At 39.5% G+C, this 27,593-nt stretch overlaps 1 protein-coding gene across 2 annotated transcripts in view; it reads right to left on the bottom strand.

Annotated features, from left to right (window-relative positions):
- LIPC (lipase C, hepatic type) overlaps positions 1–27,229 on the bottom strand; it is a 43,170-nt gene extending 15,941 nt beyond the window's left edge. Inside the window, exons 1-2 of one of the 2 annotated variants that reach the window (XM_042824766.1) lie at positions 27,153–27,229; positions 26,832–26,957 (exon numbers count right to left, since the gene is read on the bottom strand). In XM_042824766.1, the coding sequence (XP_042680700.1) occupies positions 26,832–26,913 (82 nt within the window). In that variant the 5' untranslated portion in view covers positions 26,914–26,957; positions 27,153–27,229. Of the gene's footprint in view, positions 1–26,831; positions 26,958–27,152 lie in introns of those variants that run through there. The other variant, XM_042824767.1, reaches the window with a different exon arrangement.
- Positions 27,230–27,593: the final 364 nt, after the last annotated feature.

The following is a 27,593-nucleotide window of genomic DNA, read 5'->3' as shown; positions in this document are numbered from 1 at the left end:
TGGCTTTCAAATGTGAAAATTTCCAATGGAATCTGTTGTATCATTAGACAACTGCATCAAATTATTAATCCATGTAATGACTTGGAGAAGGAAATCGTATCTCAAAGTTTGGCACCTTACAACACTCTTGCTAAAAATGTTGTGCTAGTGACTGAGAGACATGATCAAAGGCAACTGCAAAGTTTCATAGGCAAGCCTGCAAAAATTGCAAAACAAAACTGCTGAATATTTTCCAGTGCTCACTGCAGCTGAGTTTGGAAGATTTTTTGGCAAATTACCTCTTAGCCAGGTGAGTTGGTGGCCGACTTGTAGAATCATGGAATGGCTTGGGTTGGAAGGGACCTTAAGATTAAACTTCCGTGCTGTGGGCAAGGCTGCCACCCACCAGCACGTCCAGGGATGAGGCAGCCACAGCTTCTCTAGGCCGCCTGTTCAGCACCTCATTACACTCTGAGTAAAAAATTTCCTCCTAATATTTAAACTGAATTTACCCTCTTTTAGTTTAAAGCCTTTTCCCCTTGTCCTGCCACTAACAAGCTATGGAAAAAGTTGGTCTCCCTCATTCTCTTGTTCCCTGTAGATCTTAGTTCAACGTGAATCCTTCAGAGAGGCAGTACGATGTGGTCACGTTGGTCCGTATGCTCACATAAATTACCTTCATGCAGAACAGCATAAAAATGACATGAAATTTCATGACTTCTTGGTACCCTGGAGGAAGTTCATCCTTTCTTAATTTGTGTTAATGATGTGTCTATGCATCAGTAAGAGATGCAGTAAGACTGTTTTTGTAAATACCACTTAATTGTAGTAAAGTTTCATCATAATTGTTTTGATTTTAGTTTTGGCGTATGAACCAAAACAACTATGACTTGCTTTGGTTGGTTGGTTGGTTTGCTGACAAGTAAAACCAGAAGACTGATTCTGAGCTTAACAAAATCAACCATTTCTATCTTCTTGAATTTAAAAAATAAAAGGGAACATATTCGTTTTCCAATTTAAAAAAAAAAAAAAAAAAAAAAAAAAGTGAACTGAAGTGTATTAATCAATAAGCCTGTAAGGCAGTTGTGGCAAAGAGCAGGGAAACCAGATCACAAAGAAGCCAGCAATGATTCCATGTTCAGAATTCAGCTCCTGATTCCAGGCTGATGCCACGTGCAGAACAGTGCATACAGTCTTGCTCTCCTCCCTTGAAAATGATGGAGAAGGATGCACCACCCACATCCACACAACTATTAAACTGCATACATTATTTATGGGGTAACAAATATGCTGTCCTCCCAGTTTCCTCATCTAAAGTAAAGCACTTCTAAATGTGAATGTTTAAGTGCTACTTGTGCAATCCATAATTACTAAATTGAAATTAGTACCTCAAGGGTTTCATCTGACCTAATCTGAATTCTATGAGCCCAAATACTGGGAAATCATTAGAACATTAATCTTTCCAGGAATACTTTGGGCTAACACATAATAAGGATCTCAAATTGTTTCTATAATTAAATGCTGACAACAACAACAAAAATAAATCTCCATCTGTTACCTAATGCAAACTTTGATAGTTTCAAGTGATATTTAGAAGTAGGTAGATGTAGGGGAAGAAAATACTTGCAATATTTTTTAGTCACACACTTCATGTTCATTTGACCTTTTATTTTCTGCAGCCCTTCTTTCCAGTACTGTTTTCTCTCCCTTTGTGGAAGTGCTTGTTTGCAAATATGTGCATGACTAAATTCTTGGCCAGAGTTTCTGCCAAAATAATCAGATGCCTGATTTGGAGCTTGCATTTCCTTGATATTAAAGGCAAAAAGAAGAAATGGTCTCAAACTGCCTGGATGAAATATAGTCATACAACACTATCAGAGAAGATGGCAAATGAATAAAGACAAATGTGAAACAAAGTAATTAGGACAGGAAATGTAAGAACTAAAAGTGATGTGATATGGAGATCTATAAAATCCTACACTGGATGGAAGAATCACAGAATCACAGAATTGTAGGGGTTGGAAGGGACCTCCAGAGATCATCGAATCCAACCCCCTGCCAAAGCAGGTTCCCTACAGCAGGTCGCACTGGTCGGCATCCAGGCAGGTCTTGAACATCTCCAGAGAAGGAGACTCCACCACCTCCCTGGGCAGCCTGTTCCAGTGCTCCGTCACCTCACTGTAAAGAAGTTCTTGCGCACATTTGTGCGGAACTTCCTATGCTGCAGTTTCCAGCCGTTTCCCCTTGTCCTGTCTCCACTCACCACTGAAAACAGTCTGGCCTCGCCATTCTGCCCCCCACACCTTAGATATTTATAGACCTGGATCAGGTCCCCTCTCAGTCTTCTTTTCTCAAGGCTGAACAGACCCAGTTCACTCAGCCTTTCCTCGTAGGAGAGATGCTCCAGGCCCTTCACCATCTTCGTGGCCCTCCGCTGGACTCTTTCCAAGAGATCCTTGTCTTTTTTGTACTGGGGAGCCCAGAACTGGACACAGTACTCCAGATGAGGTCTTACCAGGGCAGAGTAGAGGGGGAGGATCACCTCCTTCGACCTGCTGGACACGCTCTTTTTAATGCACCCCAGGATGCCATTGGCCTTTTTGGCCACAAGGGCACACTACTGGCTCATGGCCAACCTGTCATCCACCAGGACACCCAGGTCCCTCTCCGCAGAGCTCCCCTCCAGCAGGTCATCCCCCAACCTGTACTGGTGCATGGAATTATTCCTCCCCAGATGCAAGACTCTACACTTGCTTTTGTTAAACCTCATCCGGTTTTTTACTGCCCAGCTCTCCAGCCTATCCAGGTCTTGCTGAATGGCAACACAGCCTTCAGGCGTGTCAGCCAATCCTCCCAACTTGGTATCATCAGCAAACTTGCTGAGGGTGGCCATTATCCCCTCATCAAGGTCATTGATGAAGATGTTGAACAAGACTGGACCCAGTACAGACCCCTGAGGAACACCACTGCTTACAGGTCTCCAACCGGACTCTGCACCACCAACAACGACCCTCTGCGCTCTGCCAGTCAGCCAGTTCTCAACCCACCTCACTGTCCACTCATCTATCCCACATTTCCTCAGCTTTGTTATAAGGATGTCGTGGGGGACGGTATCAAATGCCTTGCTGAAATCAAGGTAGACTACATCCACTGCTTTCCCCCTATCCACCCAGCCAGAGACAACATCATAGAAGGCCACCAGGTTGGTCAAGCACGACCTCCCCCTTGTGAACCCGTGCTGACTACTCCTGATAACCTCCTCTTCTTCCAGTTGTCTGGAGATGACATCCAATACAAGCTGTTCCATCACCTTTCCAGGGACAGAGGTGAGGCTGACTGGCCTATAATTGCCTGGGTCTTCCTTCTTGCCTATTTTGAAGACTGGGGTGACGTTGGCTATCTTCCAGTCTTCAGGCACCTCCCCCGTCCTCCAAGACCTCTCAAAGATGACAGACAGCTGTTCAGCAATCACCTCTGCCAGCTCCCTCAGCACCCGTGGATGAATCCCATCGGGTCCCATGGATTTGTGAACATTGGTGTTGCCTAGGCGCTCTCGGACCACCTCTTCCCTGACCGAAGGGAGGTCTTCCATTCCCAAGATCCTCTCACTAACCTCCAGGGTCTCAGATTCCCGAGGGGGAGCTTTTTCACTGAAAACAGAAGCAAAGAAGGCATTCAGTATCTCCGCCTTCTCAGCATCCCCCGTTACCAGAACACCCCCGTCACTTAGCAGGGGAGCCACATTCTCCCTAGTCTTCCTTTTACTGTTAATGTACTTGAAAAAACCTTTTTTATTATCTTTTATCCCCTTTGCCAGATTTAATTCCAGGCAGGCTTTAGCCTTCCTTGTCGCATCCCTGCAGACCCTGACAACATTCCTGTATTCTTCCCAAGTAGTCAGACCCTTTTTTCACATTTCATGGGCCTTCTTCTTTCCTTTGAGTTTGTGCATGAGCTCCTTGCTCATCCACACAGGTCTTCTGCCACCCTTTCCCGATTTCTTCCTTACAGGGACGCACTGATCTTGAGCTTGGAAGAAGAGCTGCTTAAATGTCGACCAGCTCTCACAGGCCCCCTTGCCTTCGAACACCCTAGCCCATGAGACAGCTTCAAGTAGGCCCCGGAAGAGATCGAAGTTGGCTAGCCTAAAGTCCAGGATAGCAATCCTACTTTTTGCTTTACTTCTTCCACTCAGGATCTTGAACTCCACCATCTCGAAAATAGAAATAGAAAATTCTCGAAATCATCTTGAAAGAAATAGAGAAGGGATCAGTTAGTCTCTTCTAGTACAAGATGTGGGGGTCGTTTTGATAGCAAAAGTTGAAGCAGTTCTCCGCAAGACGTGTACTGAGGAATTCCCTGCCAGCTGTGATGTAGCATTTATGGAAGGTCAGTTGGAATGTGGAAGTGTCTACGTAAGAGAAATCCACTGAGGATTACTAAATGGATTGACAATGCCATTTACTCAGAAGATCCTTGCGAAAGAATGGTGACTGTGACAGTGTATAGGGAAAGCATTACATGTATATGTAAATTTTCCTGCTCAGGAAGCATCAGCTGTTGGCCACAGCAGCAAATGAATGAACTAGGTGAACCTTCAGTGTCATCCACTACAGCTGGTGTACTGTTTGATGTAGGATATGGCATTGTAGGATATGAAAGCATTTTCCTGTCCAGTCCCAGTAAAATCCAAGTCCTAAACCCAGAGAAAGTAGACAGGAGGATTCAAACTGCACGTGTATCTTGCTTATAACTTTATGGTTTGGAATATTTCCTTCAGTTTTATTTCTGAGGAACCAAGAATAAAATCTCTATTACCTATATGCACCTTCCTTGCTGCTATTTCCTGTGTACTGACACTATCATGAGAGGAGTAAACTGAGTAGTGGTGGGGGAATAGGCAGCTTAGCAAAAGATTATACATTTTTAGAGTTTTATTTTTAGGGAGCTGTACTGGAAGTGAGAGTTCATTTTCTGCTTATGGCCTTGCTTTTTTTGCTGTGTGATCCTGCAGTGAAATCACTTGTCTTGTGCCAACTTGCTATGTCAGAAATTCAGCATAATTTCTGGATCACAGCATTAGGTAGGACAAGGAGAAATGAAATGTGTGCAGCATAAATGTGGAAAGATCAGAAAAAAATAATTAGGAACTTGAAATCATTAGAAAATAGAGGCAACAGAATCTTTAAAATATTAGCAAAGAAAGACATTATAGAGTGAAACTCACAGGGCTGTGAGTCCAGATCAGTTTAGTATATCCTAGCTCCATTCCCTGCAAGGTGGAAAGCAGAGCTAGCTGCAGAGCCAGGCTGGGAGGTGCAGGCAATATATTCATATGCACAACCAGTCTTGTCTGCACAGGAAAGTTGGTGAAATGTTATTTACTTCTGAATTTTTGGTATTAGCTACTCTAAGAAAGCACCCTCGTGAATATTTATGCTTGGCACCATTATGATACTCTGAATAAGAAAAACGTCTGTTCTGGAGTTTGCAGAAAAGCAGTGGGAAATAAAGAGGGCAGTGGTGCATGGACAACGATTGAGAGTTGCAATGGAAAGGAAAGAAAGAGCAGAATTTGGATGAGTTTTAGCCTTAGGACAGAAGTAACAATCAGAAGGAGATGACACATCAACACTGGCAGCATGTTGGTTAAGCGAGAGAGTCTGCCCGCAGCTTGACTGTAACTAAATCCCAGAGTAAGTGGGCTTTGTTCATTCCAGCAAATAGGTCTAAGCATCCAAAGCCCTCAGTCTAAGAATGGTGACCTGGCAGCTGATCCCAAGGCATTTTTGTACTTCCAAGATATCTGTATTTAAAAGAAATGATGGGAGAATTGTAAAGAGTTCTCGGGAGTTGTGTTTTGCTTTCATCATCCTCTCCTCCCTTACTTCTTTCCTATTCTCTTGCCTCTGAGGTATGATGATCCTCTTTTTTTTCATTGTGCCCTTTGATGTTTTTATACAGCATAGTTTTGCTTTACTTCTGCAGCTTTTGTCTGAACGAGAATCCTATTTTTGCAGCACATAGAAGCTGTTGCTTTGAGAATCACTAGCTGTGTTCATCTAAACAGGAGTTTGATGCTTTCACTGGTATGGAATTTAAACACTTCTAAACATCATTTTTAGTGTATCCTGAATTTCTCCAAACACGTATTTTACAATGAAGGCATGCAGTTCTTCTGAAACTTCTGCAGTGCACGTGGTTTATTGAAGTATCTTCATGCAGTAATGTCTAGAAGTGAGACTCCTTATCAAAAATTGTCTGGAATTATTTTTATTTTAAAAAGAATCCTTTATCCATGCATTGTGGAGGAATTTTAAGTAGATTTTGCCTGGTGAACTTTTGTTAGGGATTTTATTGTTGCTGTCATACAATATTTATTATGATTTTCTGTATATAGATGATCTTATGATCATTGTTACCATGTGAGCTGTAGTTCACAAACTTCTGGAGTATTTCTGCTCAGCACTCTAGTACTTCTCTTTTATTAAGAGTGATCTCACAGTGGTGTACTGTGAAGATCTGTTAGCATACGTTTGGGCTCAGCAAGCATTACTAAAATCTATCCCAAAACAATTGGGAAAATGAACAAATATATAAACTACATCTGTTGTTTGAAAGCTTGCAATAGAAAAAGTTCCAGATCCAGAAAAGTGTCTCCCAACAATGTGCCCTAAATAGATGCTGTCAGCAGAAGAATCTGAAAGCCAGGACAGACAGAAAGAGGGTTCTGCAGGGATGCTTATGTTACCATGATGCTTTTGGTGTATGAGCAGAGAGTTCAGGACTCCCAGTCAGACAAAGCTGCTTTTTCCCCTCTTAACAAGTTTCTGAGAGTAAGTACACTTTGAACAGAAGTACCATTTTCCATATGACACTTTTCCTACTTGGAAGGGGTTTTATTTTGTAAATGTTTTCCATGTTGGAAATGGAATGCAGGCTGTCTACATTCATCAGCTGCTCTTGTTCATTTTCTCCAGAATCCTTCAGTCTTCATGAACATACAAATATGAAAAGAAAAAAGGTTTCCCTTGAGTTTCTTTGGTCTTTGCTTGTGATATTTCACTGGGGAGAAGTTTACTGAACCAAATAAACTGAACCATGAAGGAACTGCTGACATACTTCTCATGCTATTGGATTTGCTGCTGGATGGCTAACGAAACTGCCCTGTGTTCTGTCACCAGGAGCTGTGCTACAGGGCAGCACAGTGGAAGTGTACTGAAGCCAGGTTTGTTTTGCCTAAGCAAATTGGATCCAACAAACATGGAAAATACTAGTTTTTATTTTAAATTGTTAGATTTGTGGGCTTGGATTTATGAAATTTTTTATGAAATTTTTCCAAAAGAAGTTCCTATTTTACTTACTGAAATCTCATCTTCCAGAAGTGGAAATTTAAGAATTTCGATCGTGGCATTTGCTGGGATGAAAATAGAAAAATCCTCTGTAACAGAAAAATCCTCTGTTAAAGGTGAGGATGGGATCATTAAACGATGGACATATTAAATCTGACAGCCCGGAAAGCACAAACAAAGAATTAAGAGTTCAGTTGCCAAATGGTGAAAAATAAGTTTTTCATAGTTGATCACACAGCAGCAAGGCAAACAAAGAGCCTGCAGATTTCCTTTTGAAATCGATGGGAGCTGGGAGCACTTGGTGCCTTTCATGGGTTGTGACTGGTCTGGGGGCTTTCACCTCAGGAGCTCCCTGAGCCTGCCTAATGCTCTGTAAACTTTAGTCCCCTTACAGCTTTGCCTCCTGACGTAGCTTCTGAGCATTATTACTGTTCACAGGTTTTAGATCTCCGAGTTCTTTCATGTCCAAGAAGTGATATGGACTGCACAGTACATGTATACATATGGTATTAGTGAATTACAACTGCTTTGCTGGAAATCAGATGACAGTCAGCTGGCTAAGTATTGGATCTCAGCGTGTGGAAGCTACCCTGTAAGATTGACATAAGGAGTTATCTCATTGTGGGCTCATCCCTTCTACGACAAATGTTGAATTTGATCATGCTGAGTTTGGCTCCGTAGTAAGTGGAATGATTCACCAAGTTTGCATGTAGCCTGGGTACAGCTTAGAAGAGAAAGGACAGTAAATCACCAAACTGAATTAGCACACAGAGCCCTGAGTAAGTGCATCACGTGAGATGACACTGCTTAAAGCACTGCAAGCTGACCACCTAAACCTGGATGGTTTTATCCAAGGTACATCCCAGCTAATTATCTGCATGTACCTTGCACCCAGGTAGTTAGCAGTACTTCTTGGGAAATAAGCAGTGGGGTATGCTTGTGGATAAGACATTAGCTGGTTGGTGAAGTTACTAATTTAATTTCCTTGTTTGTCGCAGACAAGGTTAGTCTCTGTAACCTCTGCTTTGTGCTCTGCCTCTTCAGTGTTACAAACCAGTCACCTTTGGGAATAACTCAGATAACATGAAGATAAATATCATAATAATTCCTGTGTTTTCTAATGTGTATTAGAAAAAATCAGGTAGTGCTGATAGCTATTACTCAGTTTAACAGACAACAGCAGTAAAGAATAAATCTGCTGGTAAAGGACTAGGCTTATGGAAGATAGCTTTCAAAAAACAAACAAACAGCAAAAGAAACGAAACACTTTGTTGCTGACACTTTACTACTGCTGTTTGATGTCCAGATTCTACGATCTGCAGTGCTTCTAAGTGAGTCACCTTCCCACCAAAGGGTAACACACTAGCTAGCTGGAAAAAGTCAGGACAACATCCGTAATTAAATCCCTGGTATCCTTGTACAGCTGTTTTGCAGTGGTTTAGGAATGTAGAAAGAAAAGAGATTTTTTCAATTTCAAATAATACGGTTAGTGTAAAACTGAAATTGATGTGCTTGTGGTGTGTTGCTTTTAAGTGTAAATGCTTAGATTGAGACTATCAAAGGGCTGGAGCACCTCTCCTATGAAGAAAGGCTGATGGAGCCGGAGACTAACCGGATGGATTATCTCCATTAGTGACTGGAGCTACTTAAAAAACAGCAACAATAAAAGCAAGAAGATGTTACTGAGAGTGGAGACACTGAGAATTAGAAATTATTACTTGTAGAGGTACTAGTGGTGGATGCTTTTCAGCTGGTGAGGATCCCTGCTGAGATTTTCTGGGCAGGGACAGTATGCTGCTTTGGTGCCTGGATGTGCACCATCATACTTTGTAGGGAAATAACTCACTGCAGTTTTAGTGAGACACACACAGTACTGGTTAAGCTGCCACTGCTGCCAAGGCATGGTCCTGGGAATTATACATCCATGGAGGTTACAGCAGAGAACTCAGAGGTCCTACGGCCCCGTTCCTGAGCAGTGCTGCTGTGACTCTCGCGCTCATCTCATTCAGTTCACTCACCAATGTGAAACCTCACTTTTCACATCACCCTTGATTAGCTTGCAGACTTAGCAAGCTGAAATTACATATGCTGAAGTCAGATAAGTATAAGTCATCAGACAATGTAGGAAAGAAATGAGATCACAGAATCAATTGGATATTTACTCCCTGAAACTCTGCATTTGAAACTCCAAAGAGAAGCATGACAGAAATTTAAAACAGAAGTTGCCTAAAGACTTGTATAAAGCATTTATGTCTTCCAACAGCAATGATTATTTAAGAATTTACATTTCCATTTGTGCATGATTATTCTGTTAAAAATATCAACATAGCCAGCTCAAATCTCCTGTACTTATCTATTAGCATAAGAAAAAGTATCTTTCAAAGCACTTGGAAAGTTGATTTTATAACCCCGGTCTTCAGTTGACTGGCACAAAATACATAGGCTCAGAACTTATGAATTCTTCACACGATTACAAGTCATGTTTGGCTTCATGGAAGTAGCTGAGAAAACCCAATGAAACAGCTGGAATCACATTCCTCTTTAATGCTTTAGAGGGGACATAGCAGAACAAAAACTTCTTATGAGTTCAATGTGGGGGAAATAACGGTTTGTTATCAATCGAGAAATTGCAGTCTCTAATATTTAGTTGCCCAGAAGAGAGGTCAGTGTGTCAGCTGCTCGGCCAGATAGCCATTTTTGCTACTTGGTAAGTAACTGCCCTTGCTGAACATGGCTAATGTACAATAAGGACTAGAACAGTGTTAGAATGATGCATCTTTCCAACCATTCTGTGTGACCTATAGGTGTGCCAAAGGTGTAGGTGAAGTACTAAGGAGCACGGTGGGCAATATTGGCGGTAGGTGGACAGTTGGACTAGGTGGTCTGAAAAGTCTTTTCCAACCATCATGATTTTATGATTCTGTTCTATGATTGTAAGGTGTGTAATAAGAATTATCATACAATCAATCGTAAGAATGGCTGTGTGAGTAAAATCCCAATGGCTACTCTATACGCCCATGCCCAGTTAGTTGCATTCAGACATGCAAGAAAAAGGGAGGCTGAACCAGGGGCCTGATCCTGTAAAACTGTGGGTAGAAACAGGGGTACTCCAGAGGGTATGGCAACAACTGGACGCAGTTGCAGATCAGAGTATCATAAAGTTCTCTGTAAATGCAAGGTCGTAAGGTCTGAAAAGGAGGAACCATAAACGTGCAAACATGGAGATTATCCCTCTGTGCAGAATGGAATTTCTGCCTAAGAATTCAGTTTTGCATTGCCCTCATAACTGCTATAGTCTCTCAAAAGATGCTTTTCCATATTGTGCATAGGTGGTGTTTATAGCACTAAGTCATGCTCCTGATTCAACTTGGCATGTCTAGAATCTGTCATATTTTGTAGGGCAAAGAAAGAGGGACTGTTATTCATATGTAGAATTAAAGACTCAAAATGGGAGACATATCTTCTTATATCTTCTTATAAAACAGTACATCTTCCTTAAAAGTTCTCCTTTTCCAGAATGACTTTTTGCTATATTTAAATTCACTTTGCAGAAAAATCACAACCTTTCTGGTTGCTTGGTTTCTGTTTTTGTCTTGTAACAATAGACACAAAGCTATTTGGATGCAGAGTCTCCTTTATATGTAAAGATCTGAACAAGATTCAGAGCACGTAACTGCTCTGGAATATCAGTACTTAAGGAGCATATATGATAGGGGATGCACATGCTCAACTGCATCCATCTATCTGTGCCAGCAAAGAGGTTACCACCTCCAGCTTTTTATTACCTCCCACCAGACAGAGATTACCATCCTTAAGTCCTGTTGTCAGTGCTTCACTGCCTATTTGTTGCAAGCAAAATAAGATAGGCAGCCTCAAATCACGTGTTTTAACTGTTTATAATAACCTAATTTATTTTGCTTGAAGCAAACTAGGGGATGCTTACTTGAACTGATGGACTGCATGTGTTAGATAAAATGGTAGCTTTTGGGAAATGATGAATAGCTGGGAGAGGGCTATAGGCAGTTACCTTTGGCTTGAAAAAGGATGCTTGTTCACAGCATGAGACACACATGCAGTGAATCAATAACTTCCAGAAGACCACTTCAGAGAATTTTTTGATTTTTGAAACGTACGTCAGATAAATTGGTTTGTATGTAACACTCTCAATCCTACTGTGAATATTAGAGTCTTTTCTCTGTAGTATGGAGATACGGAAATTATACAGCTACAAATAGAGCCTATGCATTATACTGTCATATTCTCAGCAAGCAACATATAAATTTCTGTAGCCAAAAGTAATTTTGAATTTTTCCCTTTCGTTAAGCTACAGAAAGCTCTGTAATTATCTCAGTGTGCTCTTTTGTCTCTGTAAACCTCATTTGTTTCATCTCTAGTATCCAACTTGGTAGCACAGTCAAAAGGTTACACAGATAAACATAATCATTTGCTTCTGTCATACCTGAAACACCAAGTAGATTAATTTACTCACTTTGCTATTTGTCCTTATATCTGAGTTCAGCTTAGAGTCCTCAGAGCTGAATTTTTATTAAAAAAAAAAAAAGTATAATAATCTATCATAGTTTACGTGGACAAGTCGCAGATGGTAATGCTATAATGCACATAGAACACATCATCTTGCTTTCTTTATCCAGTTCAGAACATAATTCCCTTTTTCATTTGGTGTATCTCTGTAGAGCTGTGCTAATATCCAGCAAACATTCAAGTTGGTTTCTTCATCATTTGAAAAAAAAAAAAAGCTGAGTTTAATATTTGCTTTACAAAACACTATGGCCTTTGATTGTATTGAGCTGTTTTATATAGACTCAGCAAATCCACGTCCTCGAATATCCAACTGAAATCTTCCCTCTCCTGTTCTAAAGCAACTAAACAGACCAGTGTGTTTTGTCCGAAAAGAAGCTGTGCATGCTGCTCCATGTAGGAAATCCATTCTGTCACTGATGTGAGTTCTGGACTCCAGTCTCCTCTCAATGACCTCACATATGGAAAACACATAAAAGTTTTAAAATCAGCTCTGCTTGCTTTTTCATTATAGTTGGTTATGATAAGAGTAATGATGTCAGTTTGAGGATTGTTTTTTAAGCTGGAATGATGTCAGTGTTTCAATGTCAGCTGCACCTTGATATTGAAATAGACAAAATATGTTGATATGAGATCCCAGACAAACCAGAGAAGCTGCTCTGTCAGCATGGCCTTTGTCCATTGCAGAGCCAGCTTCAGCCAAGTTTATTCCTGTCTGCCTTTGGGCTTAAAATGGCATTTCTCTTCTGGTACAAAACAAACAAACAAACAAACTGAATACCACCAGCATCGTTATGTCACCCACAGCTAGTTTTTTTACAGCTAGTGGTGTAGCAGTGAATGCTGCTGAATGAATCCCACAGCATTATGACAGTGGGGCACCTCTGCTACTCACTATCTAGTTCTTCTCAGATTGCCTTTGGCGACTCTGTTGAAAAACACACAGAAAAATCAGCAGGAATGCTCCAACAACCCAAGTATTCTAATGGTGCAGCAGTCAGGCTGGGTTTATCAGAGGCCCATAAACTTAATAAAAATAGTATGGATTTTGGGATTTTTCAACTTCTATATAATTGTTAACTCTGGAAACCAGGAAAGACTGTTTTCTGCCCTTTACTGGCAGGAAATGACAAAAAAATTTTGATTAAGATTGGTAAAAAGCTCTTTAAAAAGCTGAAAAACGTTTTTAGCCATAATTTTTTTGCTGTGTCTAGGCACTAGATCAATTTCTTCTTCACACAAAGTCTAGAAAAAAATAATTCATCGCAGAAATAGCTCTTACTAGACTGAAACTTTCGGGTAATAGATTTGAAGGAAACTAGGGAAATTTTATATTAAATGAACAGGTGAGCTTAGCCATAGTCCACAGCAGAAATGAAATGTAGCTTTTGGAGGTTGCTGCTGCGTTCCATTTCACTGAGCACCAACTTAGCAGTTTTTTGACTACGTGTTGCTGTGAAAGTTCCCAGCGACGGCTTTTACAAGGAAGAATTATTGAGTGGCATCTTTCTGCCATGTCTCTGCTTTCAGAAATTCAAAAATCTGAACCCTGTGATAATGGAGTATTCTGATAGCTACAGCTGTTACAAACTTCAATGGAAGCTGAGTGTTGTGTGTACTCAGAACCATACTGATTTTGATGGAAAAGCACGTGAAGAAAACAAGGAAGGTAAGCATGATTTAAACATTAGGGAAACATCGTTATCTAAACAGACATCTAGAGAGTAACTTTTATTGTTGATGATATTTGGTAATGAGGGCTGGTACTTCCCAGCAAGAAGTTCAGGTAAATAAGAAATGATGAAATGATTTGACTTGGAATGTTTAAGAAATGTAAATTTTATAAGAAAATAGAGGTTAAGTAAAGTCACTGCACAGTAAGTTTTGTAATTTTCCTATTTTTAGAAGGATTGTTAATTTTCTAGGAATATTAAGTAGGCATTTCTCAATAAGATTTGAGAAGTTACATTTCTTTTACTTTGCACTAAAAGGCTGAATTCATTTCAGCTCCAAAATGCTGACAAGTTACCAAAGCAGCTATTTTTATTTACTCTGTAAAATCTTACAGTAAAAAAAAGGAAGAAAAAGATGATTTTTAACAGCAGGTGACAAAAGTGGATTTTGATAGCTGAATTATGTATAAAAGCAACTTCTACCAAGCTAATTGAAGAAAATAGGGCCGAAGAAAAAAGGCAATTGTGCACCCTTCCTGCACCCTTCCCATCACCCCACACTCAAATTTTAATCTGGTGCTATCCTTGCTGATCTGTGCATTTTGAGTGTTCCTAGTTCAGCCTGGCGATGCAGACAACATGAGAATTTAAAATAAACTCAAACTGTATGAGGAGAACATATTGGCTGCTATCTATTAATCTGTTCTTCACACTAAGTCTACTGTTATAGACTTTGCACTGCTGTGATTGCATTTAGTGATTAAATCAGCTTTTTGTGTTTGGTTATTTGGTGCTTTTCTATTTGTTGGTTGGTTTGATTGTTTGTTGTTGTTTTCCTCTCCAAAAAAGTGTGTACCTGTTAATAGATACTCTACTCACATCTGTATTGAACACTGGTCAATCTTGCTTGCTTTTCAGGCTCTTGTAGCTATCAGCTGGAGGTGTATCACACCTCTTCCATGGGGCCTAGGTCAGTTGTTAGAAATGAAAGTAGTGAAGCTATTTCTCCTCTTTCTTCTTCATCCCATTTTACAGCAGCAACATGGGTTTTGTTCAGATTTATTGGAGACAGCCTAAACTAAATAACTGGCATTGCAAGCAGGAAAAGTTGCTCTCTGCTCAGTCCACTTTGAATTAGGTCCATCAATTACTCCTCTACATTGAATTTAATAACTCCCATAATTTTCTCCATGGATTCGCATCGAATGATATTTTTTAAAAAAGAGAAAATATTCTCTTCTACCTGAACCTGACCAACCTATCAAAGCAAAGCCTTCCATTAACTGAAGTTTCCTTTATTTTTTAGTACTTCTTTGCTAACCTTTCAGGTAATTAAATGTAATTATGCTGTTATGTAATTATAGTGTTTATACTATAAGTATTTTGAATTCTAACTTTATACTGCAGATTTTCTGTCCTTTTCAATAAGTGTTGCTTCTGTGATGTTGTGTCTAATCTGAGCTGGTGCTCTGTGTTAGTAGTCCTCCTTTGGGACACGTTCACTGAAATACAGTAAGGATTATTACTTAAAATGAATGTTCATTTTGTACGAAGTGTACTGCCTTCACAACATTATTGCTTCTTTTATTCATGGCTTTGCAATTTGCTTAGTCCTGGACAAGAGCTTTTGGGCTGTAGGAGTGGAGGATTACTTTGGGTTTTTTTTGTTAATTAACCAATTATTACCACTCTGTCACACGCATAGGTTTCTATACTGGGAGAGGTTCTGTCCCACCTTAGCTCAACAGATTGTTTTTCCAGATAACTAAAGATTGGCTGATGTAAGAGCTTTGCAAGGAGTGACACAATCTCTGGCACGATGGCTTATTTTGTAAAACCATCCTAGGAAACATTCACCCACTTTTGCCAGCTGCACTTTCCCTGTCTGCCACACCGAACTGAACTAAAATAACTGAGGTTATTTTGTGTGTTTGTGTGTATATCCCAGCATTTCAGGCTTTGAACTTTGGAACACGCTGGGAGCATCCCAGAAATAAGGCAAGAGATATCATAGGGGCTGCATTTCTCATAGTCCTTCAGCATTTTTGCAATTTTAGCTAGAACCAAAATGAAAACAAAAACAAACGAACAAACAAAAAAGCACAACTTTCCATTATTCCTAAGCTTTATCATTCTGGTTGTTTTATATCTGTCAGATTCTTTTGTCATCTGTAGGATGGTCACCGGTGGAACTGATACACCAGTTTGTTTCACATTTGCTGTAGAATTCCTGTGTCTCCAGTACAGCCCTCCCAGCTCAGCATTTCCTGATGCATTTCAGATAGTGAAAAGTCATTTACCTCAGTTACGTGCCTGAAATATTTGTGGAAGAAAATATATACTGTTTAAATATTTTCTTCCAAATTGTTGATATAATTAAAATACCCTTTTATATTGCATGAGAAACGGAGAATGACACAAAGGGGAAAAAAGTTAATCTTGTAACTGTTGAGTCACAGCCTGAACCACTGAGTGAGCACCTGTGGAAAGGACCTGGTCAGCCCTGGGAGCACAGGTGAAGGCAATTCAGCTGTGAGACCGGGAGGGGTGGAGCCTGGCTGCACCTCTCTTAGACCTCATTGAAGGGCTGACTGTCATGGGAAGTTTCTCTGGTTGGAGATCTCTCCCTCATGGAGTTTTTTCTGTGAGCCTAGATCTTTGGAGATGGGTGAGCACCTTCGCTTTTGCTTTGAAATACCATCCTATGGCATCTGTGCTGGTCCCTTTGCTGTTACGTACTCCTGTATTGCCCTTCCACCGCGTTAATCTTTCTGATTGTAACAGTCTTGTATTGGGCAGAAGTTCACAGCTGAAGTCTGTCAAGCTGTTTTTCTGCTATCCTGAAATCCAGGTTGAAATGGTTTAGTCTGTTGTTTGTTCCTAAAACTTTAAAGGGATATTGCTTTCTGCTGTAAATTCTCAGGCCAGTCTGTGTTGGAGCTGGAATGAATGCAGAATGGGAAATGACACATACATACATATGTATATATTCACAGGTTTCTTATTCTTTTTTTTTCAGTGACTTGCAAAGAAAACGTGAAAACTAGTTCATAACCTTGCTACAATGAGTTCTGTTTGGACCATGTATTCCTCTGGACAGGAAGCATGCTGAGTATCTGCAGCACAACAGCATCCCAAAGGGCAGAGGCTGCCTAGGGCTATATGTGGGGGAGTGATGCATCATGAGCTGCTCCAAAATATCTACTGTAATTCTGTTCCCTGATTCCTCCAATCAAGTAACTGTTATGTTCTACTGAATGTAGAATAGTATAACACACAAAGAAGTTCCCTGTAGCATTTCATTCTAGAATAGAGAATTGTTCAGCGCTGTTGTTAAGCACTGAACTATTCTAAATCTCCCAGGCAACAGAGTGCAGTTGAGTGAGTTTTCCTAATCTTGTCCTTGGCTCTGCAAGGTGTGAAGACGTCAGCAAAGTGAGGGTTTGGCCAGCATGCAGGGAACATGCTGGGACAACCCACCATATGCAGAATGTGCAATGTAGGTATTCTTGTCATGGTACTCACATCCATTTCACCAGCAGTCCTCGGCCCTCTCACCTCTCCTGCCTAAGCTCAGCGGTGTTGTGCTTTGCTCTGTGCCATTTTGAAAGATAACTCCACCCAGCGGCATAAATCAAATGCTGATCAAGCTTTGAAATATGAATATGTTCTTTTATGAGTGTAAATACTGCTACTGCTGAGTTGGTTTTGGTCCAGACATGCCTCAGGCTTGTTCACTGGGTATTATGCATCCAGACAAAATGCTGTAGTGGTTATCCATGTGATGCTGTTGTGCATGTGATATGGGGAGAGGGCATCTAAGGAAGATGCTGCTGATTCATAGGATAAAAGAAGTCTTCTGAGAGGACTCAATAGTTGATCTGTTTGCCAGTGCGAATGTGAAGCTAACTTTCAGCAGGACTGAAAGAAAGACAGAGTATTTTGTGGGGAAAGAAATAATGGCCTTTGAAGTCCGGAGACACAGGAAAACTTATGGCACCTCTGATAAAATTTTGCTCAGCAAAATAAAGGGTTCATTACAAGAACCCTGAATTGTCTTTTCCTGTTCCTGATTTACTCGAGCTGTAAATCCTACAGACTGTTTGATGTGAGTCACTGGACCTGTTTGCTGAGGGTAGTAACCTGTGGGTGCTTTGGAGAAAGTAAGGACAGGAGCCACGGAAATCAGAATTGCAGTCTGAGCTGATGAGGGCTGGAACAAGAGAATAAATGTCTCTTTAAATGAAATCTTACACAGGCTGCCTTAAAGTTGCCTTGGATAGGCCTTTCTCTAAAAGCTGTCTTGCAGCAGATTAATTAATGCAGACAAACTTCTATGTATCTTTCTTCAGTTTCTTTATCAGTTTCTTTATAACAGCTTCTGACGTTCCAGGCAGCCAAAGATTATGACAGAACAAAATACTTCTCTGTATTTAATAATCATGTTTTTAATTTGAATCTGTCAGGAGATTGGTTGAGTAGAGTCTGCAAAACTGTCAGGCAAAAGAATCTTCTAAAAATAAAATGTTGCTCGCAAGATACTCAGTGAGTGTAAGGTGAAGGAGTTCGAATCTATAAATAGGGTTAGGAAGAATCGAACTTGAACTGACAGACTTTTTTTGGGACATGGCCACGTTTCAAAGATATTTTAAATGAGCCTAAATCCTGACTGTGAAGATTAGATCTCTTTCTTCCTACAGTTCCAGGTACTCTCCAAAGCTCCTGCAATGAAAGGGAATGACACTGGAAAGCATGTGTGGTGGCAGGTAGGCATAGGGTGTCTGCCAGCAGGAATCTACTGGTTTATGTGACCCTACATTCATGTACAGCTGTTGTCTTCACATTTCTATTTTTTTTTTTATCAGTGTCAAACACAAGCCTTCCAAGAAGGAAAAAATGCATGAACTGCCTGGGGGTGAGTCACAGAGCTGCAGCAGCTGGGTGCATGGCTCAGGGTGGGAAGGTTTGCAGTTCAAGCTGCAATTAGGGTGTGCAGGAGCAAGGAGTAGCTGGCAAGGAGAGATATGAGTTGGAGTCAATGAAAAACCACTCCATTTTGAGTGTTGTGTTTCTAAAGTAATGGGGAAACTTTCTTAAGCAAAGAAGTAGAAATTGTTCTATACAAACGTTTTCTAGACACACCATCAAGAGGGGAAAACTTGCATTTTTAGTATTGTTTCCAGAACAAAATATTTTTCTGACTATAAGATTCTCTCACCAGCTTCATTCAGTTTCACAATGCTAAAATAAAAATTATAACATGTTTGTTTTAGGTGTGTCAGCCAACAGACCATATAATTTATTTACACGCTGTAAACATTTTAAAAAGGAACAGTATTGTATAGATTTGATGTAACATAGCTTAAAAAAAAATCCAAGTCTTGCTCAGTGTGTCAACTATTCACTTTTAATTAAAAGATCTTATGAAGTTGCTTTTGAATGGTAAGAATCTACAAATACAATGATTAAGTGCATTTTCATTTCATTGTTTCAGTTTCTGCTGCAAGACCCATTATTGATTAATTCTGACAATGACAGATTTCATTTGTGGCTACTGATAAGCTCAGTTCAGGGCAGTTCCTGTTAAAAAAGTGGTACCATAGAACAGTAATAACCTTTATTCATCTTCCAAAAGGTAGCATTACCAAGGGTAAAGACCTGTATTCTGATGATACCTGTATGTTAGTTGTAGAAGAAATGCAATGCTGTCTGTAGATTAACAAAGAAAATGGCAAAATAATGTCTTCAGGAATGGGACCGTGAAGTTAGAGGTTTGGATTCCATTTTTGTCACTGAGTACTGTCTGATAGTACCTGAATCTTCGTTCAATTGTATTTTTTGGTATCTCATTTACAATAGAGATAATAAAACTGATTGTGCTAAGGTGTGACCATTAATATTACAGGTGCTTTGGAGCTGTGATGTTCTGTAAAATTTTAGGATGGCACAGTTGAAAGGACCTAGTTAAGTGCTGCAGCCACAGTGCCTGGTGTGTTGTGCTGCAGTGACCAGTGGGTATCTTACAGGCCTTATTTCCAGCTCTATTATTTGACATTGGCTGCATGAAAATGAATACGAAAATGCAGTGGCAAATGAAGTTTGTGGTGGAGCTGCACACTTTCCTCCTAGTGAAAGACACAAATAGGAACGTGGCATGGGCAACCCCCGATCTGATGCTGAGCTACCTTGGGACTGGCTAAGGCACACGTGTGTCCAGTTGTGCTGGGCTTCAGCCCTTTTGCAAATTTGGCAGCGTTTAGACTCTCTCTGCTTTTGTGAGGAGCAGTAATTAGGAAAGCAATTTGCCTGTATCTTTTCAGACTTCATTGTTTTCTCCATCTTCCTTTAGAGAATGATGGCGTGGTTCGGAGTTAAATCCGTTAGGTGCCAGGTTCCTATTTATTAGTTGTGTAAAAAAATATTTTTAGTCTTATTTTTCATAATACGCTGTTTTTCGCCTCCTGTTAGAATTTCACTTTTTGTAGAAAATTTATCACTAGATGTCAGTCATACTGTGGATTATCTTGTAGACTCAGAATAGATTTTAACACATTTGCTTTCTCCTCTCTTTCAAATAAATCCTCCTAATATTCTATCTTAAAAGTAGAAGTGCTTCTTACTAATGAACATTACTGTCAGGCTTCTTTGTTAGAGATGCGCCTAACATACAAAAGTGATGGCTTACTGGGCTTTCATCAGTTCTTAACCTGTTTCAAATTAGAATCAGCATTATCTTTGGAGCTCTGTGAGTCAGCTCAGATCTCTGTAATTCTTGGTGGGAGGGGGGACTGTTCACAAGAGGGAGGAACTCAGTTTTTATACAGACTTGTCTTCAAATTCCTATATAAATCACTAATATAAAAGAATAGTGTTGTAGCTGAGATGGAGGTATGAATTATTTGTCTGAAAGTAGCCTGTCAAAAAGTATAAATTTATAGCACCACTATCATTAGTAAGGTCAGATGTCATCTTTTTTCTTGTTAAGTTTCTGTTTAGGCATTTATAATTATTTTGCTTTGGAACAATTTCATCAATTATATTCCTGCTTCTGTAGACCATTTGGTACATAGATCAGCTATAATTTTATCAAAAGTCTATTCTATGTTTCTAAAGAGGAGCTACTTCTCTCATTCTTTCAAAGATATTAGCAAATTCTGCACCATATTGAGTGCCTTTTGGCTGCAGGTGAAGAATTCAACAGCTTGTGGGAGTGCTAATTTGAGCTAATAATAACTTCAGTGACCTGCCTTGGCTTTAAAACGCCTAACAGAATTTACCCTGTCCTTGAAGGGTAGAGATTTTGTTTCAGTGCACATGTCTGATTAGGGATGCTTATGCCTTCACGGTTCTGTTTAGTGTTTGTATACAATTAGCTAAGTGGGTGATGCCAAGGAAGCAAGAAAAAGAAAAGACAGACATCTCACAAAAATGCTACCCCAATTTCCAACTTCATTATTAGAGGGATTTGTACTTCTAGCTAAATAGCCTTGTTAAAGCAAGAAATAATATTAGGAAAGCAATTAGAATTGGATTTGAATTATTCATGGTTAAACATTTTCTATCTGGTTTTGGGCCTTTTTTTCGTGGTTAATTTGCTGAAATATGTACTGAGTCTGAAGGAAATCAAAGCTTTAATTTGAACAAGTTCCCAAAAAGCTCTGAGGTGTGAGATTTTTATTTTATCTTGCTAATAGTTTGTGAGAGGTGCAGAAAATAAATGCATTTTCAAGGAGATTGCCTTAGATATTTCCTGTGTAAATAACACTAGACAGAAAATAAATATACAGTTATTTTACATTAAATTTACATGAGTTGTTATTAGGTTTATTTTCTGATTTTTTTCTTCTGGTGAAGTAAACCTTAAAAGGGGGACTCCTTGATTAGAGTCTCTAGTTCCTCATTAGTCATTTGGTTTCAGTGCTACCGGAGCAACTCTAAGCAGATCCATCCCCATCCTGGTGCCTGCTACTCACTCTTAGCCTCCCATGGATCCCCATCATTGTCCCGTTACAGCTTTTTGCTCAGTTACACAGTGAACAAAATGAGGAAACCAATCCAGCTAAAAAAGAAGATGACCAGGAAAAAAAATAGTACTATTTTTCAAACAGGATCCGTTTCCAAGCTGTTTTGCGACAAGCAAAGTGGCTTGTGAATTAATTGCCACCAAAGAATGAAGCAAGGGTTGTTTAAGTGGTTAATGTCACTATATGTATCATTAATTACAACCTTTCCCTTTTACTTCAAAAGATTTTGAAGACTCACCTGTCATCTCAGAAGACAGATTAAATTTAAAAATAAAAAACCAAAACCAACACAATCAGGTGTTGAAGGCCTTGGATTCCTTTAGAGGTGGATGGACATGGAATGCCAGCCCTGCTCCTCTATTAAAATAAGTATTTGATTAGGCTGTTGCATTTGTTAGCTTCTTAACCTGCCATAACTTGTGCTCTTAGATGCATTTTGGCTTTTATTGTTAAAGGGCATTCCAAAAATCAGTGAAAGAATATTTATGTTTGTCTGCCTCAGCTGGTCGATCTAACTTGCTCAGGTGCACAGTTCTGGACTGAGTGAGCAGCTACCTGCACAGTTTGAGAAAAGATATTGGTTTACTGCATTTTCCATTTCCCTGCACCATCCATGAGCGTAAGATGTACAATCAGCTTTTCAAAATGTGATTTTTTTATTTTTATTTTTTTTTTCTAGAACGACAGAATGGTTTGGGTTGGAAGGTATTTAAGATCACCTAGTTCCAACCCCCTGCTATTGTCAGGAACACCTCCCTCTAGCCCAGGTTGCTCACATCCCCACCCAGCCTGGCCTTTAATGCTTCCAGGGAGGGGGCATCCATAACCTCGCTGGGCAACTTGTTCCAGTGTCTCATTGGAAGAGGCTACTGAGTGCAAACGTGGTAATTTTTTTTCTTTGCTTGAATCAAAAGCATAAATTTTATGTAGAAAGAATTGTAATTCACATTTGGCCTGTTGCCAAAGCAGGAAAATTTATCACCCGTTCTTGGCATGTGCAGATAGATGTCCCCTTCTGTCTCTTTCATGAGTTATTACATATTCTGCCAGGAAATCTTAATCATGCTTTTTGGAAGCAGCTGCTGGTCTGTCCACCTGCTGCCAAGCTATCCTATTGTATGAGTATGACTTAGCTTCAGTGAAAAGTCTCCTAACTCTAGCTAACATATAGGAAAAAGGTCACTGTGCTAAGGCCACCCCAGGGACCATACAGTCTTATGAACTACATCATCAGGATTGTAGCACTGCTCCAATGCAACCCTGTTGCTAACGCCAAACCTCCACACATATTAGGCATAACTGTGTTTTCAAAATTGTGTAACGTGGGCTGTACAACAAAATAAGAAAACAAAAGTATTTTTTTTAAGAATGAATGAACCTGACCAAGTTGAGTTTGAACTTGTAGCTGTAAGACATGCTAGCCAAGGAGTTTAAATCAGAGAAAGAGATCACTGTGCCTTTCTGTCTGAGGTAAGAAATAGAGTTTGCTTTCAGTCTGTGCTGGCAAATTATAACTCTCAAACTAGAAGACTGGATCACTTGTATCCTCTGAGTTTGTTGGCTTTAGTCTCTCTTCTGCTGTCAGCTAGCATTAGATAACACAGTACCCAAATCACATAGAATGAGTGGAAAGTTAGGGCACAGGTCATTATTACAGTGAATACACTTCAGGGAAAATTATTTAATCTTTAGTATTTATTGTGAACTCTTAAGAACTCTGAGCTGGTGGAAGTGATGTTCACCTTCAGTGTTAAAGGTCATCATATCATCTTAGCAGACTTTTGATTTCTTTCTGCAATTCAAACAGCTTTTAAATATCCTGAAAGTCTCTTATATTGCTAGTATTTTTTCAGCTTCATGTAGAAACAATTATCTTGGTACTTGTTCAGAATACTCCATGTACAGTGCATTTTACTAAGGAGTTCTACATAGGCTTTGGAGAATTTGATGTTCCTAACAAATCTCTTATGTCTCTAGCTATAATATGATTGGAGAATAACAAAAAAATAACAACTGAAGTTCCAGCATAATCTATTTCCATGGTGTATTTTACAATCCTAAAGGTGTTACACTCACTTTTGGACACAAAAGTCCAGCTAAACAGCCAGCTGTGACTCCCTCACATCGAAAGCGCAGACTTTGTATGCATTTCTGTCAGCTACTGAGTTCCTCTGATCTGCACAATGCGGTGGCATATTAAAATATGTTCCCATGTAGTGTAATGCAATGGAAAGCACAACAAGGACAGGAGAGCAGCAAGATCCCAGGCCACAGGAAGTGAGGATTTGCTCAAACACAACAGCAGTGGGCACATAAATAGAAGAATGTGCTTATCTTCGGAAGGCCCTAGGCATGCAGGGATTCCCGTAGAGGTGCCCCTGCCACCACTGCCAACCCTTAAATTAGGTCTGGGGAGGGGCTAATCCTGGCTTCACTCCTTCCAGTCACTCAGTGCGTTGCATTGCACACTCCTGAACTCCCCTGGGTTGGCCTTGCCTTCCCACCAGGTTCTCAATCACTTGTTCAAGCCACGACTTAGCATTTCCCACACCTAGAGATGGAATTTTATTTTTCTTGGAGAAGAATCAAAGTAAATGAGAGCTTATGTTAAAATACTTTTTCCATATTATTTCCATTCCATTTCTAAAAGAAAAAATTAGCTTCAGGAATGTGGTGTTTGTTTTTTGTTGTTGTTGGTTTTTTTTTGTTTTTTTTTTGGTTTTTTTTTTTTTTTTTTGAGGTGCTTATTTCTAGTCTTTTTGTGGGATGCTGTATTTAGATAATGAACATTTGCAAAAAAAAAAAAAAAGCAACATTTTTTTCTAGCTATGTAAATATACAAGAGAACACTGGCATTTCAGAAGCACTCTGTGGCTTTTTAATAGCTTCTATGTGTGTTTTAAATATGTTATGCAGTCCATCTTATTCTACGGAACTGTAAATTAAGAACCTGTAATATAGACATAAACATAAATTATTTAATTTGAAGAAAAAGTTTTGCATATACCTAGCTAAAGTAAATGTAATTTATTTTACCATGCAGATGAATAGACCACTACAGAAAAGAATTGAAGCAGAGTTTATTTGCTGAGTGCATATAACTGAGTGCAAACAACTGAGGGGGACGTACAGACTGATTACTCTTTTAGTGGATGGTTCTCTCATAGGCAATTGTTTATGCTAAAATTACATGCCAGTCACAGCTTTCAGAAGGCCTTGTGTCTCCATAATGTCTGTTTATTGCTGTAGTTTCTGCTAAGGCAGGAACAAGCAAGCTTCAGAATATTTAGGTGCAACATGTACCATGCTTACTGGAAGCTGTCTTTACTTAAAAGGCCGCTCACAGAAGGTTAAAATCCACACTGCACTTCCTTAGTGAAGTTTAATGCTTTGCTACTGTTCTGTGGTGGCTCACATATCTACCTCACTGAGATTGGTGCTAGGTGGGACTGCTTTGATCATAGAACTATCTGAGCTATACAGACAGATCATCTGCAGCAATGGGGCAGAGCTCTGTGAGATCATCTGTACCAGCTCCTGCACAATGCCAGTGTAGCTGTTGGACTGGGGAAGGACAAAAGATGGCTTTAGTGTAAACAAATTGCTGGAATTAGTTGTACTGATTGAATACTTAAAGGAGATGAAAGTCTCACTTCAACATCATGGAATTACCAGGGCCTTTAAACTTCTGGCTATCAGCAGCAGAGCTACTTAGGCTCTGTAAGAACATATTCCAGACATTTTCTTTCCAAAATTTTCCCAATGTAGCTGAGTTGCTTCTTAAGTCACAGACTTTGTTTCAACGCACTATCATTTAGGTGACTGTACTAGTGCTAAGATGATGTGCGAGCAGTCTTTTGCAGCCCACAAGCTAGAGTTGAAGCTACAGCAGCAGTGAGCAAACAAGCACACTGAGATGGCAGTACTAGGTCGTGAGGGGAAAGGGAGACAGAGCGAGTGAAGTGGCTGACCTTGCTGTAAGAGTGCCACAGACTGTGAGGGTAGTGGAGTGTGAGCTGGCATGAGATGAGAGCTGTGATTAATGCTCTGATGTTTGGTTCTCTTAAACATGCAGAACCTGATGAAGATTTCTGACTATCTTGCTAAGATTTAGCAGCTTACACAGAGGTGTGCAGGCCTTGCTGCCATGGGGAGCCAAGTTATGACATTGTTTGAAATGTATAGTTCTCATTGTGTTTTAGATCAAGATTTCATATTCCTCAAAATGAAACCGCAAGTGAAGATTAGTGTGCAGAATCAAAGAAAAGCGGTCTGTGCCAATTACATATAGGCGTTTTTATAGCTAATTGCTTTTATGACTGTTAACAGGAATTAACATAAATGCGAAATGCAGTTACTAAAATAAGTGACGCTTCTGTGAATGAGCTAATCTTGTTTTACTTCCAGCTGAGGGAAAAGTTACGTTTAACCCCTCCAGTATTAGAAATGAAGTCAGATAAGGAGGAAAACCAACAGTTGCAACATACAGCTTAGCAATGAGGGCAGCAATGAAACTTTCTTTGTCAGGCACAACAGAGAGGTTTAAGAAACAGTTGTGATGCGCTGTCCTAGTGCAGCAATCTCGTGGGTACTGACTTAATGTGTACTATCACAGGCACAGAAAATGTAAAAAAAAAAACAAAAAACAACCCAACAACAATAACAACAACAAAAAAAAACAAAAAAAAAAACAAAAGAACAAAAAAACCCCAACAATGTAAATGATAAAGATCCTATAAAGATCTTCCACAGTACTACAGTATTTCTCTCACCAAATAAACATAGCACAGATACCTCCCTTTCTCCCTTTCACTCAAGAATTATCGCTCACTTGAAGTGAAAGACAGTCAGTTCAGAAATTGAAAGCTTCAACACTGTCAGACAGCTAGAGATTTTTATTCATAGTAAGAGACTGAATGGAATGCTTCCACACTAAGAGGACTGTAACTGTGACCAGCTCAGTGTATAGTTTCAAACTAATGCATTTTTAATATAGCCTTTAGCAGAAGTTTTGTTAAAGGTCAATCTACCTGAAGTCTATACTGGAATGTATAGATTTCAATTGAGAAAGTTTTGTTTTCATTACAAGGAACTATATTTTCCAATAATCAGAGACAGCTATATATGTATATATGTATTAAGGGAACACTCTCAAACAAACAAGAAAAGCGTTCGAACTTGTTGATTGCTGGGTATTCAATGCTATTACATTTCATAACAAACATTTCAAATAAAGTAAATCATTATGTTGGAAGGAATATTACCTTTTTTCTTTCCTCCATGTATATTTGTTGGGATGATAATCCAAGAAATCAACAAAATAGAGAAAAGTTGCAGACTTTTCATTTCTTCTTTGTCTGAATGAGAGCTGGGTAATTGACTGCCAAAATCTGCCGATAGATGAGAAAAAGGACAGAACTATCAATGCTTTGTGAGAATTCCATTGCCTATTAATCATTAACTCTCCTGTGCAGTGGCCCACTTCTTCATTTTTTGGGAAAGAAAACAATTCGCCTATTTCCTGCCTTTTCCTTTTTATTTTGTGCCACTTGTGGCGGAAGTAATTTGGAATTGGATCCTCTTACCTGCTCAACAGTACTCAGCTCTGAACGCAGTAGACTCGAGGGTGTTTGTGCTCTGAAATACTGCTAAAGGCCATGGGTAGCTAACTCAAATTTGGTTGGTCAACAGCACAGCCTGAATACATTGCGAAATAACTGTGAGAGCTGAAGGTTAATCTAAATATTTCATTAATGTAGACAAATCTTGGTATGAGAAACATCTAAAACTCTAAATGTAATACTCTTATATGATAAAGTGATAAAGTTGCTCTTGAAAAATTGCTAAATATTTCCTTTCAAATTTAGTGGACACATTTTTATCACAAAAAAATCATTAGTGAAGTACAATTATTAACATCTCTCTCCACTGGCAACTAGCTAATCATAATGAAGTGTATGCAATAATTAGAGAAGTAATTTCAGAAAAGGGATTCTTACGAATACAATGTATTTTATACTGGAAAT

Source organism: Centrocercus urophasianus, unplaced genomic scaffold, assembly GCF_019232065.1.
Source record: "Centrocercus urophasianus isolate 14NV4802_14NV808 unplaced genomic scaffold, USGS_Curo_1.0 seq_23, whole genome shotgun sequence".
NCBI classification, from domain to species: domain Eukaryota; kingdom Metazoa; phylum Chordata; class Aves; order Galliformes; family Phasianidae; genus Centrocercus; species Centrocercus urophasianus.
The sequence above is the reverse complement of the archived record's forward strand: the minus strand, read 5'-3'. Positions and strand labels throughout refer to the sequence as shown.